The sequence below is a fragment of the Barbatula barbatula genome, assembly GCF_947034865.1.
Source record: "Barbatula barbatula genome assembly, chromosome: 12".
NCBI lineage: Eukaryota > Metazoa > Chordata > Actinopteri > Cypriniformes > Nemacheilidae > Barbatula > Barbatula barbatula.
The window spans coordinates 12,017,562-12,036,065 of NC_136775.1; the positions used below are offsets into that span (position 1 = coordinate 12,017,562).

General features: G+C 38.9%; 3 protein-coding genes and 1 pseudogene across 14 annotated transcripts in view; all 4 read left to right on the plus strand.

Annotated features, from left to right (window-relative positions):
- The window catches only part of shc1 (SHC (Src homology 2 domain containing) transforming protein 1), a 28,767-nt gene extending 25,758 nt beyond the window's left edge, over positions 1-3,009 (plus strand). For 3 of the 5 annotated variants that reach the window (XM_079469307.1, XM_079469306.1, XM_079469305.1), the window contains one exon: positions 90-2,986. In XM_079469307.1, the coding sequence (XP_079325433.1) occupies positions 90-218 (129 nt within the window). In that variant the 3' untranslated portion in view covers positions 219-2,986. Of the gene's footprint in view, positions 1-89 lie in introns of all 5 variants that reach the window. The other 2 variants (XM_079469308.1, XM_079469309.1) reach the window with 2 other exon arrangements.
- A 763-nt stretch (positions 3,010-3,772) lies between these two features.
- On the plus strand, positions 3,773-3,964 carry lenep (lens epithelial protein; the record flags this gene model as incomplete). The annotated part of the gene is made up of 1 exon (XM_079469311.1): positions 3,773-3,964. The coding sequence occupies one exon, from the start codon at positions 3,773-3,775 to the stop codon at positions 3,962-3,964; it is 192 nt and encodes a 63-aa protein (XP_079325437.1).
- A 1,505-nt stretch (positions 3,965-5,469) lies between these two features.
- pbxip1b (pre-B-cell leukemia homeobox interacting protein 1b) lies at positions 5,470-15,116 on the plus strand. 7 transcript variants are annotated; one of them, XM_079469879.1, is made up of 10 exons: positions 5,470-5,620; positions 7,293-7,374; positions 7,477-7,686; positions 8,759-9,023; positions 9,958-10,179; positions 10,492-10,515; positions 11,471-11,514; positions 11,620-11,739; positions 12,123-12,390; positions 12,605-15,116. In XM_079469879.1, the coding sequence occupies exons 2-10, from the start codon at positions 7,318-7,320 to the stop codon at positions 14,041-14,043; spliced, it is 2,649 nt and encodes an 882-aa protein (XP_079326005.1). In that variant the 5' UTR covers positions 5,470-5,620; positions 7,293-7,317; the 3' UTR covers positions 14,044-15,116. The 7 variants fall into 7 exon arrangements, with proteins under 7 accessions (XP_079326005.1, XP_079326007.1, XP_079326006.1 ...); XM_079469880.1 differs by having other exon boundaries at positions 5,509-5,620; positions 7,480-7,686; XM_079469876.1 differs by having other exon boundaries at positions 5,541-5,688.
- Positions 15,117-15,462: 346 nt separating this feature from the next.
- Positions 15,463-18,142, plus strand: LOC306901332 (annotated as a pseudogene). The gene is made up of 6 exons: positions 15,463-15,717; positions 15,776-16,309; positions 16,573-16,940; positions 16,989-17,696; positions 17,794-17,986; positions 18,073-18,142. The product of its transcript is annotated as an uncharacterized misc_RNA (transcript).
- Positions 18,143-18,504: the final 362 nt, after the last annotated feature.

An 18,504-nucleotide genomic window follows, 5' to 3' on the forward strand; every position in this document is an offset into this window, starting at 1 on the left:
CGGTGACAAAACGTTGATCAACACATTTTATAACTTTATCCTTACCAAACCTATATCATAATATTTTATTTGTTTTGGTGATTTTGTAGGTACGCACCAAAGATCACCGCTTCGAGAGCGTTAGTCACTTGATCAGCTATCACATGGACAACCGGCTACCAATTATCTCTGCAGGAAGTGAAGTGTGTCTGCAGCAGCCAGTTGAGCGCCGAATTTGAGAGAAACATGATGGGGTTTTTCTTTACCGTGCTAAAAAAAGCCTTTGTTTCCCACTTTTTGCAAGACTGTTTTGGAACTTTTTTCAACTGGGATTATAAGCTAATCATAGCTAAATCATAAAAAATATAATTTTATCAGAATTTTATACTGCATCAACCTCCGACCATGAAATTTGAAAGCGATGCAATCATTACTCAAGGACTAAAAGACGTTTGAAATGAGCGATTACAAAAAGTCAAACAACTGAAATGGTGAGATGTCTAAAAGAGGAAAACGAACCAGTATTGAGTGTGACATCATTTCCTCAACACAATGTCATGTCTTCATGTCTTTAAGACTGAGATGCACCTGTAACCATGGCAACAGACTTGGGCATTCATAGAGTTCATATAAATTGACTGAAATCAGAGCACCTTTGTAGCACTAAGCAAATTGGGATCCAATGGAAATAATCGGAAGACTCATGGTCCTCACTCATGGACTCATGGAAGACTCACAGGAAATAAAAGAGCTGTTTGGTTTTTGAAATTAATGCATTCGATTTATTCTTGGATGACAATTCTAAACTTTAAAGAGAATACAAAGCTCCCACAACTAACTTTCGCCATGAAATTAATTGCATCTTTTGCGATTCCAACTGGAATATGTCTGCGGAAGAGCTCCCGCCAGAGGATAACACTCCGAATTGCCTCTTGTTCTCACCCTGAAAATGCCCTTTACAGAATTCTGATGTGATCCCGGGAAAGATTAGGAATTTTGGCCATTTGGGAATACCCCTGAACATATGTGAAAGCTTTAACAACCTGCACACGTGCTGTGTTGAATTTTCCTTATGCAACTAAACAGATGCTGTGAGGGACTTATCCCAGGCTTTGTGAGAATAAATGCAGATATACTCAATTACTCTGTGGAAAAGGGATGTTTCTTTGCCCTATGACATCATCCATCAGCCTGGGAGAACAAGGAGAGAATGAACCATGAAGTGCATTGTGGATGTGGGTATAAATCTATAATCTGAAAAGGAAAAATGGGCTGAACTGTAAAGATGAAGTATGAAGACTGGAGAAGATCAAAGAGATCTTTATTAAAGCCTTCCTATGATGTCATTTTAACCAAGAATTTGAATATTTGTTTCAATGATGTAATTTCCTTGAATAGCAGACGACATCATTGGTTTAATTCTTCATGCATTGAGAAACGGCTCAAAGACTATATTTTTACTTTTTGTCTCTGTTGGCATTGACAATCGATCTTCACGTGTATTGATGAATGGATCTGTATGTTTAGTTACAAGACACAGAATATTGTGTGTATTCTGGAACATACATGCTTTTTTTAACATTCACCATGATCACTCTGCTGCATTTGAATGATACGTGCTGTGGGTGGGCAGGATTGCTTGACTTTCCTTACCCGTCAAACTCTGGAGGCCTTCATTTGGTGGGAAAAAACACTCCAAATAATTTCTGAACGTTGCAGCTGTTTCGTCACAACAAAGTACTGTTTCTTTATAACAACAAACAGGAAGAGGAAGGATAGAAAGTTCTTCATTTTTTCTTTATTTGTTCAGTTTTGTGTGTTCTGGATTGTGCCTTTTCACCCAACACAGACACACCAATATAACACAGTCGCCTTTTGTGGATCTAAAGTATGGACATAAACAGCTTAAACCTGCAAAAATGACACAATTAGTTTTAATAGAGATTTGGGGAAAGCAATCTTCATTTTCTCTTTGCACGATCTTTTTGCCTTGCTGTTATAATGTGCTCTTAGTTTAGTGCTGATCTGTGGTTTCAATAAAACTGCTCTGTATCATCTTAAACTTGCGACTAAGAACACATTCTGTTTCTCATTGGTGGATAGCAATGCTTAACACCCTATAAGACAACTTGTATATACACCTTACATATGCTAACCGCTATGTAGTTGATGTCTGTAAGTATATATATATAGATAAAACCAGTCATTCACATTGTAAATCTGTCAAGAGTTGGCAGATTTATAGCGGATTGTACTGGGTCACTTACAAATCCTGGTAGACAACATGGAAAAACAAAGACTTCACAACGTCAACAATAACCACATTGATATCATGTGTTGTTCACACAGCCGCCACAAATCTGTAAACGAGACCTATCACAGCCCATATATGGCTGCTTTGTGAATCTAAAATTGGTACCTGGTGACTTGCTTTGGAATTTGTGATGTTCAGTCAGCATTGATTATAATCAGCCCTCACATTAATGTGAATTTGAGTGGATTTTAATTCAAATGTATCCTTATAGAAAATAATGGTTTGTTTGAGTTTCTGTATGATGTGCTGATGGACTATTGGATCTGTTTTTTCTGTCAGAGTATTTGTGTGTGAACGCATATGTATGTACTTTGAGGGCAGAAACATCTCAAATAATCTGGTTTTTGCGGCTCTTGTCCACCACTTAACCGTTTGCTCATTTTCATATTACACAGCGGCCTTTTGTTGCATGGAATCACTTCCTGTTATTGTGGTAATGGTGACTTTTGTGCTGTGGTTGGTTGTTTGCTTTTTATAAGACAAAGGCTTTTTTACTGGTTTACCTATATAAATATTTTTTCCATGTTTATGATTATTTTAATGATCAATTTTATGTTGTTGTTCTTTGGGGAAAACATAAATGTTTACACGTGTATCTCAAACAATAGATTACATATAAATACATATACTGTATCATTCACATTTCCTGCTGCGTTTAATTTGACCTGTTGCATTGTTATGCATAAAGTTGTTCATTATAAAACACATTTCTTTACATTAGCCTATATGCATGATCTATAGATTTACTTAGATGCTTTTGCCAAATGCTTATATTCAAAGCAACATTGCATTTAAGCTATAAAATACATATCATATTGCAACTAATATATTATATTATAATATAAATGTATAATTCTCTCGAGCGATATATGTAAAGGGTATAGAAGGATTGCTTTCTTATTGCTTTAGTTAATTCCGTTAAGCAAATGTTTTCACGTTGAAATTTCCTTACAGACAAAACAACATAACTTCCAGAAGCAGCAGGGTGAGGCACCAAAAAATGGCTGTTTGTCTGTTGGTGCATGCATGTGCACCAGGTGGAAAATATTTTGACACCCATTCACGATCTTTCTGTGAAAAGCAGAGGAATAAGAGATAAACAATAGACAGATGAGAGATTGTATGAGGCAGTGTAATGCTCAGATAATGGTCATTGTGCAAAAGGATGTGAACAGTTAGCTGGTATTTTCCAGACCTATTTTACACTAGAGCGGGTAGAAGGGACAGCGGGGCTGTGTATCCATGCTTCATCAGCTCTGAGCAAGCCGAGCACATAGAGGGGAACACGTATTCAGAGAAAGTCTGATTCGCCTGAATGCCTAGGGCGCATTTCACACCATCGGTTAGAAGAAAGGTGACGCTTGAGCAAGAGAAAGTGGAAACACACAGCCGAAAACAGGGTCCCGTCCTGCTCTCCTAAACCTCATCCCTTCCAGTGTTGTTCACGCTGTGCAGTGGACTGTGGAGTGCTGGAGCGACATGCACCCACAGCGCCCGCAACACCATGCCATGCCATCCTCGCTGGGCCAAAACCTGAGAGATGCGCCCCTGAGGATGGGCCATGGCAAGAATCTGCTGGGAGGAAATGTAGCCTATGGGGTTACCCAGTCTCTTAAAGAGTGCCTGTACTTCCTGCTTTGTTGCTGGTGCATCAAAGAGATTTTGGACTAAAAGAAAGGTAAAAAAACTATAATATTTCATTTCCTTTATATTGTTACATTAAGACGTTTTACATGAAAGGAATTATAAGCACATCCACCAATGTAACATTTGGCATTATTTTACATTTAAAGGTTTTAATGAACTGCGAATTGTTATGAAAATGAAATAATGCTTCATTATTTGTTTATTTCTGTTAATGATTTAAAAGTAGAAATTTAACCATGTATTGAAATAAAATAAGGCACTCAAACATACCGGCAGCCTTGACCTTGTTTTGGTTGCAGTTGTCTGATGTTACCACTAGGTGGACATCTAGTAACTTTCTAAAAACATAATGATGTTCATGATAGTCATTCAGAAGAACCTACTCGACTCTCTTCTGTGAAACACAAAAGAAGATTTTTTTTGAGTAATGTCTCATTCATTTTGTATTCATACAACGGACGTCATTGAGGCCAATGTTGTTTGGTTATCAACATTTTTCAAAATATCTTTAGTGTAATGCAGAAGAAATAAATGCAGACAGGTTTGGAATGGCATGAGGGTGAGTAAATCATGAAAAACAAATGTAATGTACTGTCACATTTATGCCATCTCCCTGTTTTTCAGCGTCTTAGCACCAGTGGAGTAGCTGTGTTTCATCATCAGAGACATGTTCTCTGGGACAGCAGTCCTGAATCCAGATCTCTTTGCATGTACACATACGCCTCACAGCCATTACATGCATGATGCACTGCTGTATTCATGCACTTTCATAGACAGACGCTTCACATGGCACACAGGCTTCATCCATGGCAAAGTTTTAAAAAAGTGCAAAAAATATTGAGAATTGTATGCAATAAATGATGTTCCTATCGATGAAACGAGTGTAAACCCATTTCTTGTGATTTAAAACGTTTTAGGCCTTTTTAACTTTTATTTGTAGTCAATATAGTTCAGTATGCTAGTCGTTTTATCTGTTATGTAGGCCTACAGTACATAGTTGATGTCTGTACTCGTATTGTGTTTCTTTAGGGGGGATACACACAGGTTAAAAGATAGTATGACTCTCTGCAATCCTATTTATTACATTTAATGTTCATATCTTTAAGAAACTGTTATGGGATTGGGGTAAAACTGTGAGTGTTTGCTAGCACGTTCTTGAAACTAAAGGAGCCCATTCCCAAGATTCTGGACATGGATCCTGTCCCTCCTTCTATACACTCAAGATCAATGGATTTTGTCGGACAGTTCAATCGTCCCTCAAAGGTAAATCGTTTTTTCGTACAGGTTAACGCATTTTCGCCTCACGATTTTAAAATAGATTTCATGTACATAACAAAAACAGTGCGGGACGAGTTTCACGCACTAGAGTAACTGTAATATAATAAAAGTTTACACACAAGCCCGTTGAACATTTGCTCGCAGTACAACAACACATGCGCCTCGTTTCAATGTCACCTGCGCGAGTCAGTCACAGCTGCCCACAATGGGAGGACATCGAATGCGATTGGTGGAGATCTCGTGGTATCGGCGGGACATAGCCGAACGTCGAGTGTTGATTGGTTGGAAACTTCAGGGACCGGAGACGTGACAACAAAACTGCACGCTTGAGTTTTCAACTTTGCATAAGACGCGAGTGACTGGTGTGATAAAGGAGGAATTAGAGGCGGAAAGGGTTTTCAGGTAGGGCTTTGTCTAATGCGGTACTTTTTTTTACCTTGTTCGCGTTCAACGTTCAGACTTCAGTTTGTGTAAGTGCCTGTTTCTTACCATTTCCGGAATTAATGTAAACTGCGAGTCCGACATCATTTGCTTGCGGTTTTCAATTGAACACTCCCCTTTTGACAGCTGTGTCAAACATATGTCAACATATGTCCACACTTGTCAACATAAGTTGATCTTATGGTGGCATAGAATGCAGGATTCTGTCGCATGGCGATCATTTACGAGATGAGATGAGACGTGAAGAAATGTTTCCATGTATGGTCGTTTCATCTGAGAGGAGATGATGACAGATAAGCCAGTTTCCCTTAAACGTTGTTAAATGTTTGTATTAAAGCTAAACACACACGGTTACTCGTTTTTCAAATACCCGATTTTTTTGTATAACTTTATAAGTTATAATGTTCTGTAATCATCATAATTAAATGGATACAGGACCATAGCGTTGTGATGCTAGCTATCTTTGTCATTTAACGTTACTTTTTATTAAGGGCGAGACGTGCATGCATTGCAATAAAGTCATGTGTAAGGTGATTTAAAAAGCCTTAAAGCATCTCGAATCAGTCGATATTTTCTTAATTCCAAACAAATTACACTTGGGATCTTTCATTTATATGATTTCTGTGCCTCATTTTGTGTTTTTTTTAGCTTTTATCTATTTCCGACGTTCTTCTGTATCCTCTCATGGCTCATGGCTACATTCAAAGAACCTCTCAGGGGAGGCACATTATTAGCAGACCCAAATTACTGGGAAAGAAAAAGATCCCTAGAGAGTGAAATGTGCCACAAAGTGTTACACTGGCTATTAGACTCCTTTTGTTTTTTTCATTTACCACTTTGGATTAACTGGATCATACGCTTGCTTGGTCCACCCCTGATCTACTAAATATTGAAATCTACAGAATAGTCATAAGCAGTTGGCACAAATGCTAGGAACATTTGAACAGCTGGCTGTAAATACCTGAAGCGGCAGTCTTTGACCCACTTGGATAACCCACGTTTTCTTACTGGTATTCTAGTAAGTTAGTAGTAAGCTGTAGGTCTGTTGCTGTGTTTTTCAGTGCTGTCACTGTGAATTCAAGTCTTTCATTCTCCTCTTCTAGTAATGCCTTTTGCTGCTCCTCTTGACTGACATCCTTAGCAACAAAGTGCTTTGCCAAAGCATTTAGAGGCCAGGAAACCCATAGTGTAACCGATGAAACACCCGGATAATACTAATGAAGTGAAAACAAACTCACTGCACCTCCAGCTTTCGCTTGGTCTCTCTCTGTCTCTCTCTCTCTCTCTCTCTCTCTCTCTCTCTCTCTCTCTCTCTCTCTCTCTCTCTCTCTCCCTCTCTCCCTCTCTCCCTCTCTCCCTCTCTCTCTCTCCCTCTCTCTCCCTCTCTCTCCCTCTCTCCCTCTCTCCCTCTCTCCCTCTCTCCTTTCTCAGATGGGGTTGCTGTCTGTACCGATTTCGAACACATTCCACTCAAAACATATTTTTTATGTCTGACATAAACAGTTTTACAGCTTTATTGTTGGAAAGGCAATAGTTCCTTCTATTTACATGCTGATGTTACAAGCTTTTGTTATGACATTATGAATTCTATGTATATGTAAAGAAAACTGATGATTTCTTTTATGCTGTACAGTTGCTGGACTGAGCCACCAGGGGCAATGTCTGCAAACAGCAACGGTGCCAGTGGCAACAGCTGGACTCTTGTATCCCCTGAGGTAAAGTGGTTGGAAAATGCCTATATTTTGGGTGGTAGAGCTTAATGTAGGTTTGTTTGACAGAGACAGATCAGCTAATATACTATATGTTTCAATATACAGCAGTCTGGGGTTGAGAATGTGGGTCCAGCGGCTGACGCTAATAAGACTGAGGGGGATTCAGACGGTTTATCAGCACATGAAGCCTCAACAGAGGTCCATACTGACCTGATGAAGAACTCAACTGAAGCTTCAGCACCAGGGCAGTGTTACACGTATCACGCCCAGGAATCAGAGGACACAAAGGAAATTCATTCCCCAGAGCCACCTCAGGTGTCTTGGCTAATAAATCGCTGCTGTCCTTATGAAACCTTGCAGTTCCATATTTCATCATTTACATTTTTTGCTATAATTCATTAATAGTCACCTTTATTGTTTGTCACAGGGTTTGCTGTAACTAATTCGAGTATTTAAAATGTGCTTTTCAACTTTGACAACAATGTTTATTTATTTAAAAAGTACAATGTTTTGAAAAACATAAAATTGGTTTTCGTATGGACAGCAACGAAATACTGCTCTATTTCTCTCTTCCACTTGGAAATTGATATGTGACTATTAAATAGACTTGTATCCCTTTAAGTGTTCTGAAATTAAAAATGTGAGATTTAAAGGGAAAGTTCACCCAAAAATTAACAATTCTGTTATAATTTACCCACCCTCAAGTTGTTCCCAATCTGTATACATTCTGTTATTCTTCTGAACACAAGAAAGATATATGGAGGAATGACCGAGTTTCAGAAACTCACATGTTGCTCCAAAGCTTCCTGAGCAGCCGGCCAAAATTCGACCATGAACCAGCAGAAGTCGTTGCAAATTGTTGCAACATATTTCTGGCAAAGAGGACTGAGCCAACCAAACCTGCCGACGAGTCTGCACTAGAGTACCTAGAGCAGTGCCACAATATTTTGCAATAACGCCCATGGCTTGTAACGCAAGCTCAGTTAATGCACTAACCAGTGAGTCAGATTAAATCTCACACAGAGAGGAGTGTAACGCCACAAGCATGTGTGCCAAGGTTTTGGACACATGGCCAAGGCTCGCAGTGGAGTTGTACTCACATGACAGCAACTACATTAACAGTTATGCTTTTGGCAGACGATTTTATCCACAGCGACTTATATAACATAGTATTCTAGATTTGTTTCTGACTATGGTGATGCTGTATGCTGTTTTGTGTGGCTTTTGAAAATAAGCAAGACACTGCATGCAAAGAACAACTTCAAGATCATTTAAAATGTCTATTAAAGAAAAAAGAATTGAGGAGGAAATGGCAGTTTGGGGGAGAACAGTCATTTAAAGGCTAAATTAATATATATACAATTTTGATCTACCAAATGTTTACCAGGTAAAGCATCCAGAGACTAGTGAGGGTCTAGCCCAACTAAAAGCATTAGAAGTTAAGCAAGATGGCACCTCTGTTGAAGACCTCAGCTCCTGGACCCCTGACCATGATGAACGAGAGAGCCTAGATGGTCCCGGCACTGATGCGGATTCATTCTCCGATTCATACACACACATAAGCTCTACCTCAGGCTCTGGATCAGGCACACATCCTGCTTCAGTTTGTCAGGGAGGGGAGGAATCTCATCTGAAGAAGACCAGAACAGAAGGTGGGTCAAGTCAAATGATACCATATGTAAGTGTATAAAGATTCCAAAACTGTGAACTTGTAAATTTGAGAATTTAATTTTTATTTCCCATGTTTAAAACTGGTTTGTTACATATATATATTTTTAATACTTTATTTATGTGTATCTGTTCTGTGTATGTGTATATATTATTTGTACGTGGTCAGAACGAAGCCTAACTGACAGGTCTGATATGGAATTCACTGGCTGCATGACTAGCTCGACCGCTTATTTTTTGTTTTGTGTTATATTTGATATACTTATTTATACAGCGAATCAGCTGTGTTTACATTTTGATGGCATGGTTCTTAAATGCTTTCAGCATTTGCTTGCAGATATTTTATTTAAAGCCAAGGTTTGAAATGAGGCTTATTGGCTTTTACTCAGCTTTGTAACACAACACCATAAGCGTTGCGTGCAGATGTCTACATGTGGCATGTCTTTTTGCGTTCTGGAAGCCGTCTTGAGATCTCTGAAGCGCACTTGTGGAGGCAAAGCCCAGACTGTTTCCATTACCATGGGGACTTACAGAAATAGAGCCTCAGCCTCTTGGCACTCTTGAAGTGTAGACTCAATTCACCAAACAAACCAAAGTAGAATAATGCAGAGGATTGAAAATGCCTATACATTATACAGATGCGTACAGTCGCATGACAATCTAAATAGTACGTGTTCGTGGATGAAATAAAAGGTTAGTTATTAGCATATTTATCTTGAAATACGTCCTATTTGTATGAATCACAGCTACTACTATATACCGTATGCACACATCAAAAGGCCAACTTTAACTACTCTAAAAATAAATTCTGCTGTACTTACCAGCGAATGGGATTTGTCTTGATTATATACTCATGCAGAAATGATGCCATTCATAACTAACGAATATGCCTTAATCACATTTTGCTTTTTTGTGTAGATTTAAAGCCAGATGTAGAACTGGAAGGAGATGGTTTACGAAAAAGAAAGATTACCCACCTGGGCTCTTTGGACCACCGCAAGACTGAGACCGAGGAGGATGAGGAAGGAGAGGAGGAGGATTTTCAACTGCCTCAAAGAGAGGATGAAAGGGTCTTTTCTTTGAACAAGTGCATCCTCGCAGCTCTCATTCTGTTAGGTCTAGGAACCATTTTCTTCTCTGGTGAGTATGACTCATGTGAGGCGCCTGTTTCTCTTTCTCTTTTGGCCTACACATTTGAACAGTGACCTGACAACAGAGCAAACTCTTGAAAATATATGCGTTTGATTTTTAATATCCTAAAAGTAGTTTAATTTAGATCCAATACTTGGTTTATCAGTGCGGTCACAAATTGAATGCTTTAGCAAAATTGGTATATGGTGCATGTCACAAAGAGTCATTTGACCAAAGGCATTGTACATATGGAGTTGGCCATATCTGAGAGTGGATTTGAGTACGTACTTGTGTCTGAGACTGAGGTGTGTTATTCCACAGGTGTGCTCATGGACCCGGATGACGGTAGGTTAAGAGAAAGCATGTGTGAGAGTGTGTTTGATGTTAAAAGAGTGGAGAAATTACACCATTTAGGTTTTTGCTGGTGATTGGTTAATGCATGTGTTGTTGCTTTTCTGATCATGTGCTGCTGAATAAAAATCATTATCACTGTGTGTCGTGGTGGTGTTCTCAAAGACTTTGTAAATCATAACATGATATTACTCACAATATAAATATAAAAATAATGCACAATTTACTTTTGATGGGAACAGATAAAATATGTCAAATATCCTGTGCATTAAAAACATCATCACTTAAACCTAAAACTCATCTACTGATGCTTTAAAATATAACAAAATGATGTTTACATTGTGTATACATTTAAAAAACTGTACAGTTAAAGGGAAAGTTCACCCAAAAATATTCTGTCATTATTTACTCACTCTCATGTAATTTCATACCTGTACAAATTACTTTGTTCTGATGAACACAGAGAAATTTCCTTTGGCAATTTGAACTCCTGGGACATCATTGTCTACCATAGTAGAAAAAGCTAAATGGTCGTCAAAGGCGCCCCAGGAATGTTTTCGGAAATTCTTCAAAATATCTAATTTTGTGTTCAACAGAAGAAAAACATATACATATACATACTACCATACTATGGTAGTTGAAACAACCTGAGGGTGAGTAATTCATGACAGAATTGTCTAATTCCCTTTAAAACTATGGCTGCTGCAATTGTTTATAAATGATGTTTAATTTTCTCTGATGTCAAATAGATGCACAACATTTCTGAATCAGATGAAATCACACCTTAGTGAATGACTTAAGTGATTAATACACAAGTTGGCTTGCTGTCCGAATGTTTTATGTCAGTCTTGTTCTTAACCATCTTTATCACGCTGTCCTCCATTGAAGATGTGTGATTATCTTCTAAGGTGTCATTTTATATTACCCAACCTTTTCTTTCTCTTCTCAGAAGGCGACATTGATGTTAGAGAGCTTAAAGATAAAGCAAACAAGGTCAGTTGATGATCTCTCATTGGCTGTCTGATTTATATCTGTCATTCTCACACCTACGCACATAGAATTTAACAGATGTAGATTAAATATGTTTGTATGTGACAGGAGTGGCTGAATTCTGAAGTATCCAGAGACACACCTGTGGGTCCCGAGCCTCCGGAAATTTTTAGCAAACAGGCAAAGGATTCAGATGAGCAAATATTTACACTGCATACACAGCTTCAGGTACAGTCACATGCAGATCTGTAATATCATCTATATGTACAGTTTTGTCAGCAGAACACTACTGTAAAACTTTAACTTTTAATGTATATGCAAATCGAAGATTAACCTCTTTGCATGTAAGGTGAGTAACAAAGACACCCCTGTTGTGAATATTAGATTATGATCTAGGACATTTACATTTAGCAAGCACTTTTATCCAACGTGACTTACAAATGAGAATATAAGTGAAAGTGTTTAATCCAAAGGAGAAAACAATAAACAGTCCTACAATACCTAATGCATTACTAGAAAGTACTAAAACATAGATTTATATTCTCTTTATCATTTAAACATCAGTTTCCATGCTTATTTAAATAATGTGTTATTTTTATCTGTCAACTCAGCAACATCAAGGTGAATTGAAAGGAGTACAGTATCTGGCAGAGGAGGGAGAGAAAGAACGTGCAAAGAGCGAACAGCTGGAGAAAGACTACCAGAGGATAAAAGAAGAGCTTGACAGACTGCCTGCTCTTCAGAAGGAGCTGGAGCAAGAGAATGAGAGAATGAAAGAAGAAAATGAGAGAGCGAAAAAAGAGCTGGAGTCTCTACCATCACTGCACAGAGAACTCGAACATCTGAGAGCTCAGGTTTCACAGCTCACACAGAGCCCAGGTAAAAGACACACACAATTAAATCTGATTCTGCATTGCAAACTTTTTTCCAAATACACAGTTTTACACATAATAATAATCTCCATAAGACAATTGACCTTGCTATAAAATGATTGCTTATGAGTTTTGCGGACTGCACTTACTGTTAGCTCACTGACAAAATGATCAATTCTTTGTCACTAAATAATAATGTTTTCATCTTGGCTCTGTTTCAGAAAGAGTAGAACATGCACATCCTCTTTCTACCTCTGGGATGCCCTCTAGTGGAAACATCAGGCATGCACCGCCCGTCGAACCACAAGATATAAAACACATGAAGCACTGGGACAAAAAGAGCACTGAGAGAGAACCAAGCAGGGAGGAAAAAGAATCGAAGAAGAAAAGTGGGAAGAAAGACGGTAAGGCAAGTAGAGAGAAAGTGACTGAGGAAGAACATAAAGAACAAAAAGAAAGGAAAAAAGATAAAAGTAAGCAGGAGGAAGGAAAATCGGGGAAAAACAAAGACTTTAGAGATGAGAAAGAGTGGAAAAGTGATAAAAAACGAGGGAATAGTAAAATAGAAAGAGAAAACGAGGGAAAGAAAACTTTTAAGGATTGGGATGAGATGAAAGAATGGAAAGAAGAGAAAAAACAGAAGAAAGACAAGCATGAGGGACAGGATGAACATAGGAATGACAGGAAGGATACTGGAACAAAGAAAGTGAAAGAGGACAAAGAGAATGAATGGAAACAGAGAGGGGAAAGGATAGATTGGAAAGATGAAAAGGAAAGCAAAACTGATAAACATAGCAACCGGAAAGAGAAAAAGAAAGCGCATAAGGAGAAAGATGAAGGGAAAGGAGAAAAGGAGTGGAAGAAAGGAAAAGGCGAGGACAAGCTCAATGATAAAACTGATAAAAAATGGAAAGGAGGAGAAAAGGAATTTCACAACAGGTTTACTGAAAAGGAAATGGAGAAAAATCATTGGAGAGGGAAAGAGAGGGAGAGGTCATCAGACGTAGAGTGGAAAAGAGATCAGTTAAAGGATGATAAACAGAGAAAGGCATACCACGGAAAAAATGAAGAGAAAAAAAGTCAGAATGAGGAGAAGCGATACAAAGATAAGAAGGAACGGAGCAACAACGAGAGATACAGGCAGGAAAATTCAGACCAAAAGTCTTCCCATCGCTCTAAAGACCACCAGAAGCACCACCACCAGATAAATCCTGAGAACTACTGGCCCAGACAGAGACAGAAGATACAACACAACCATAGACGCAAGGAGACGTGCAGCGGTGTAACAGAATGTGCCGGTGTCGAGGGGCTTTCTCCTGTCAGCCTGCAGGACTTTGAGATCCTGCTCCAGAGCTACCTGAAGAAGATCCAGTTTCCTGAAGACAGAACCTCTGCGAAGGAAGAGTTTAGAAAGCTGGTGAGAGAGTTCTTCACAGGTGGGTTGTTTGTGCATGACCGGATGCCGTTCAGCAAGTTTGTGGAAGATGTGGCGGACATTTTGGAGGATATGGCGGATGGAGAAGAAAGCGATGGGGAAGAGAGTGAGGACGATGATGATGAGAGTGAGGAAGATGATGATGACGAGGAGATGGAGGCTTTTGAAAGGGAGGCGATGGAGATGTTTGCTCTTCCAGTGGAGAGCAGAAAATGGAGAGGTTGAAAAGATGAAAGAAGTTTAGAAACGGCAGGAGATTGTGGAACGTGAGGAAACTATTAAGATTATTTGTTTATATTCCAAGTGCTACTGAAAATCTACCGCTCGCCATCTCTATAATATAAAAGCTGTTTTGGCTCACTGTTTGTCCTTTTTTGGAAATGTTACACAACCTGTCCATAACATTACACCGCTACATAAAGTCTGCTTTTAAGGATTAAGAGACGACTATTTTGTCATCCGAGGAGGCATCACTATAGGTTTTTAGAACTCATTTTCTTGTGTGGTACAGCAATTTTGTTATTAGTCCTGGCACATTTCACTCACAGATATAAAATGTCTTTGACTGTGTATACTTATCAGAAGAATGTACTGTAGTTCTTTGAGTTTGAGAGTTTTTCTTTTTATGTTAATTCGGAAGATCACACTTTGCTAATACGTTGTGTTCAAATACTGAATAGAATTATTTTGAGAATATATTTGAGTTTATTTAACGTTCAGTAGTTTTGTTATGCTCATCATATGTTAATTCTTAAATTGTTGTGTTACATTTAGAGTTAAGACTTCTGACCCAGTGTTCGGTTGTTATTATTTAAGCCATTCTATGGAGGATATTTTTAGTGAATAATATGTTTGTCATCCTGACCTTTTAACTGGTGAGAGATGTTGCTTTGACAAACAACAAAAATGAAGCAAATCTTTCAATGAAAATGTTGATCTTTCCTTTATACGCAAGCCAGTGAAGATTTGTTTTTTTAAGTGTCATAAAAAGTCCCTTTAGCACTGGTCAATCTGTAAGCTGTCAGGCAAAACCTCTGCAGTCTCACTTTCACAAATTCACCGCTGTAAACTATTTAGTGTTAGAATCAATCTTTAAGTACTTGAGGCAAGAGGTTTGTCACAGACTACTACTAAATTCTGATGTAATTGTAATGTAATTGTTATTTTTTAATGCAACCTTGACAAATATTGTTTGTTTCTTATTGGTTAGCTGTTTACTGTAGCTAACAATTGTTTGTTGTCATAGTTAATATGTATTTGCTGAGAAACCTTCACAGAATAAACAAATGCATACGGTTATGCACAGTGTATTTCTTTATACATCATTTTTTACTTTCTGAATCTATATTTTATCGTCCATATTTTGAGTCGTCTTTTAAAACACTTTTTTTTCATTTGCTCTTTGCAGCTGATAAATGTATCATCACAAACACTGTAGATAAGCTTGTAGTTCCTCAAAACGTTTTTCTCAGTTCTCAGTATATTATGCACATGTAAGCCAATGTTTATAAGTTTATCATGATCTCAAAAATGTAACATTCATCATTTTACAATATTATACAGTTTTTTGATTTTAACAAGTGGGTAAATTACAAGTGGATAAAGTCAATTTAACAGTTAAAGTTATGGGCTGTTTAATATGTGATGATCGGTGAGAAGAAAGGAGGTAGTGCTCTCTTGTGCATCTGGTGGATATCTGCACTGTGTTTAAATATCTGCAATGTCACCTTTGCTCTTATCACGAAACGCTGTATAACCAAGGAGGAGTATCTTCTCGAAAACATGCCCAAGACTCCACACTGTAACGGGTATCCAGGGATGTGTCTCTACGCCAACTGCAACGTTGCCGATCTGCGTACAGATCTGTCAGAGGTCGGCCCAGAGGTTAGATCTCTTTATGCTCACTGATATTAAAAGTATTCCTGGCAACCCCTTTTCAAACTTTTCTAATTTGGAGGTTCTTGAAATAGAGGGGCAAAGTTTGACGAGCATTGAGGCTGGTGCTTTTTCAGGTCTTAGGAATCTGAAATATTTGTGGATACTTTTCAACGATGCAGAATGTAGTTCCGTCACCATGGAAAGTATCACATTCGCCGGTTTGTCTAAATTGGAGGAGTTGACGCTAGTAGGTCTTCAGTTAGCTAATGTGTCAAGCTTTATTTTCGATCCATTGGTAAAGCTAATTCTATTAAAATTGAGAAGGACTTTCGAACAGAACCTTGATTTTATTTTTTGTTATCTTTCGGAACAAATGGTAAATCTGAAGGAACTAATTGTACTCGACAGTTTCAATTCGACTATTGAGAATAATGGATGTTCAGAGGGGTCAAAGAGCTGGCCTATGAATGTGCTTGCTGGAATTCAGAATTTTGACCTAAAGGGGAACTCTATAGAAACACACTCATTATCTGCCTTCCAGAACCTTTCAAGCCTTATAATGGAGTTTAAAGGTAAATGGCTGGGTAGCATTTGGGAACCTGGGCTTGGAAACGTCAGCAATTTGAATTTGACAGGTAATGTGTTGAGCAAATGCTCCAAAAACGTCAGTGACTTGTGTCACCTCATCTCCCGCCTTCATCCTCGATCCCTCAGCCTCATTCGCGAAAAAATAGACAGATGGACGGCCAAGGATTTAAAGCATTGCAAGAACGAATTGAGAAAATTAGTCATTGGCAATTCAGAGGTGAAAGATCTAGACTTTGACTTCTGGAAGTGTAAACCAGAGATCCAGACATTAAAATGTACCTCATGAAGCTAACAGACGCGCCATTCTGTGTTGCAGCGAATGGAACTATGTGGTCTGTTACAACACTTGACATCATCAGAAACCTCCTCACAGAAGTTCAAGGAGACCAGTTTGCTTGTATGCCTCATCTTGAAAAACTTGTTCTCAGCAACAACGCCATACAAAGAGTGATGACTCATGCGTTTCGTGGTTTAAAGAACCTTACATTTCTTAATCTCAACTCAAATAAGATCTCAAAGCTTACTGCAAACGATTTCAGATTTCTCAATTCTTTGGAGGTTGTTCTCATCATCGGCAACATAATAGAGAGTATTGAGGACGGAACATTTCGTTACCAGCATGAGCCATTTTCATGGATTCCTGCAGAAAATGCAGCGTATTAGTATTGACAAAAAAAAAGAAAGAGTGTTTATAAGTTACACAGACATCAAACTTTGCACCGTCTGAAGCGTCTCAAGCTTGTGAACCTGAAGTTCAATAATAATACAGATATTCAAAGAGTCTTCTGGAACCTGACGCAGCTCCAGGTCCTTGTTCTGGTAAACTGTCACACAAGCTTCTTGACCAGGAGCATGTTTAGAAACCTGACATCTCTGCAGCTCTTGCGTCTTTACAGTGGCAGCCCTCTAGTGTTGGTTGATGGCACGTTTTATGTTTTGCCGGAGCTAAAAGCTTTTGTTCTCTATAAAGTGGACTTCCAGTGTGATTGCGGGAATTCTTGAATGGGCAGAAAGCACCAAAGAAGTGCAGGTTGTCTCCATTCAAAAGCAACTTTTTGGCAATTATGGAAAAGTTGTGTCAGACTGACATGCAGTACTTGTGCTACGTAGGCACGGCTGCCTGTGTTTCTCTGATGATTTCGCTGGCGGTCGGATATCGATTCGCTTGCTGGCCTTCCGTTGTCCTCTACTTCCGTCTGAGAGGTTTGGTGGAGAGGAGGTTTGGCAGGCAGTGGCAGAGGAGGGGGAGAAGACTTGGGCGGGTAGTTGGAGAGCTAGAGGAGGTCAAGTATGATGCCTTCGTGTCATTCTGCAACCGAGATGAGGCCTGGGTCCTGGAGGAGATGGTTCCAAGGCTGGAGGAACAAGGCCACCTCAGACTGAGGCTCTGTCTTCATAACAGAGACTTTGAGGTTAGACTTAAAAAAAACGAAACAATGTTTTATATGAGGATCTGAGTTTACTGTAAAATAATTCACTGTGGTAAAAATCTTTTGTAACATCTTTCAGGTGGGGAAAGGTATTGTGGACAACATGAGAGCATCAACAGCAGCCAGTGCACCGTTTGTTTGATAAGCCGCTCTTATCTGCGGAGCAACTGGTGTGGTCTGGAGATGCGAGTGGCCACTCACCGCCAGCTGAAAGAGGAGAATTACATCTTTCTCTAACACATCTCTCCCTTTGAGCTCTCCGCTTTCCATCGGTAAATCTGCCTATCCTGATTCAGATTTTCGTTGAGGATTCGCTATTTACAAATTGAATTAACACTCAGAGCATCACTTCTCATAGGCTAGCCAGACTGGTGAGATCTCAGACGTATTTGGATTGACCAGAGGATGAAGCTGATAGGGTCGTCTGAAACTGCTGGGATCGTCTGAAGAAGAACATTGTGGAGGTGGACACGGTGAGAAAACAGAGGGGGTTAGGAATAATAAGACGCTGAATGATACAGAAATTTTACTTAATGCAAACATGAGCTATATAATTTAAATACTTCAATATTGAATATTGATATACCCAAAAATGTCTTTATTCTTTAACAGAATGCTTCGTGAAACTTCAGAGTGAAGCAACATGTACTTTTTTGCCAGTAAGACACGGACGCGCATGCATCACATTGTGAATGTTACACTGGTGCAGTGATGTACTGTAACATAAATCTTGTGCTGTGCTGTGCTGTGCTTTACTATTTCAAATGCTTACAATGTATTGTGCTGTTGA

Bases quoted from the DNA above. Each gene is read 5' to 3' on its own strand.
- pbxip1b (XM_079469876.1), top strand. From the start codon at position 5,636: ATGCGGTACTTTTTTTTACCTTGTTCGCGTTCAACGTTCAGACTTCAG. The intron at 5,689-7,292 runs GTAAGTGCCTGT...TATGCTGTACAG, and splicing joins ACGTTCAGACTTCAGTTTGT to TTGCTGGACTGAGCCACCAG. The intron at 7,687-8,758 runs GTGTCTTGGCTA...AATGTTTACCAG, and splicing joins ATTCCCCAGAGCCACCTCAG to GTAAAGCATCCAGAGACTAG.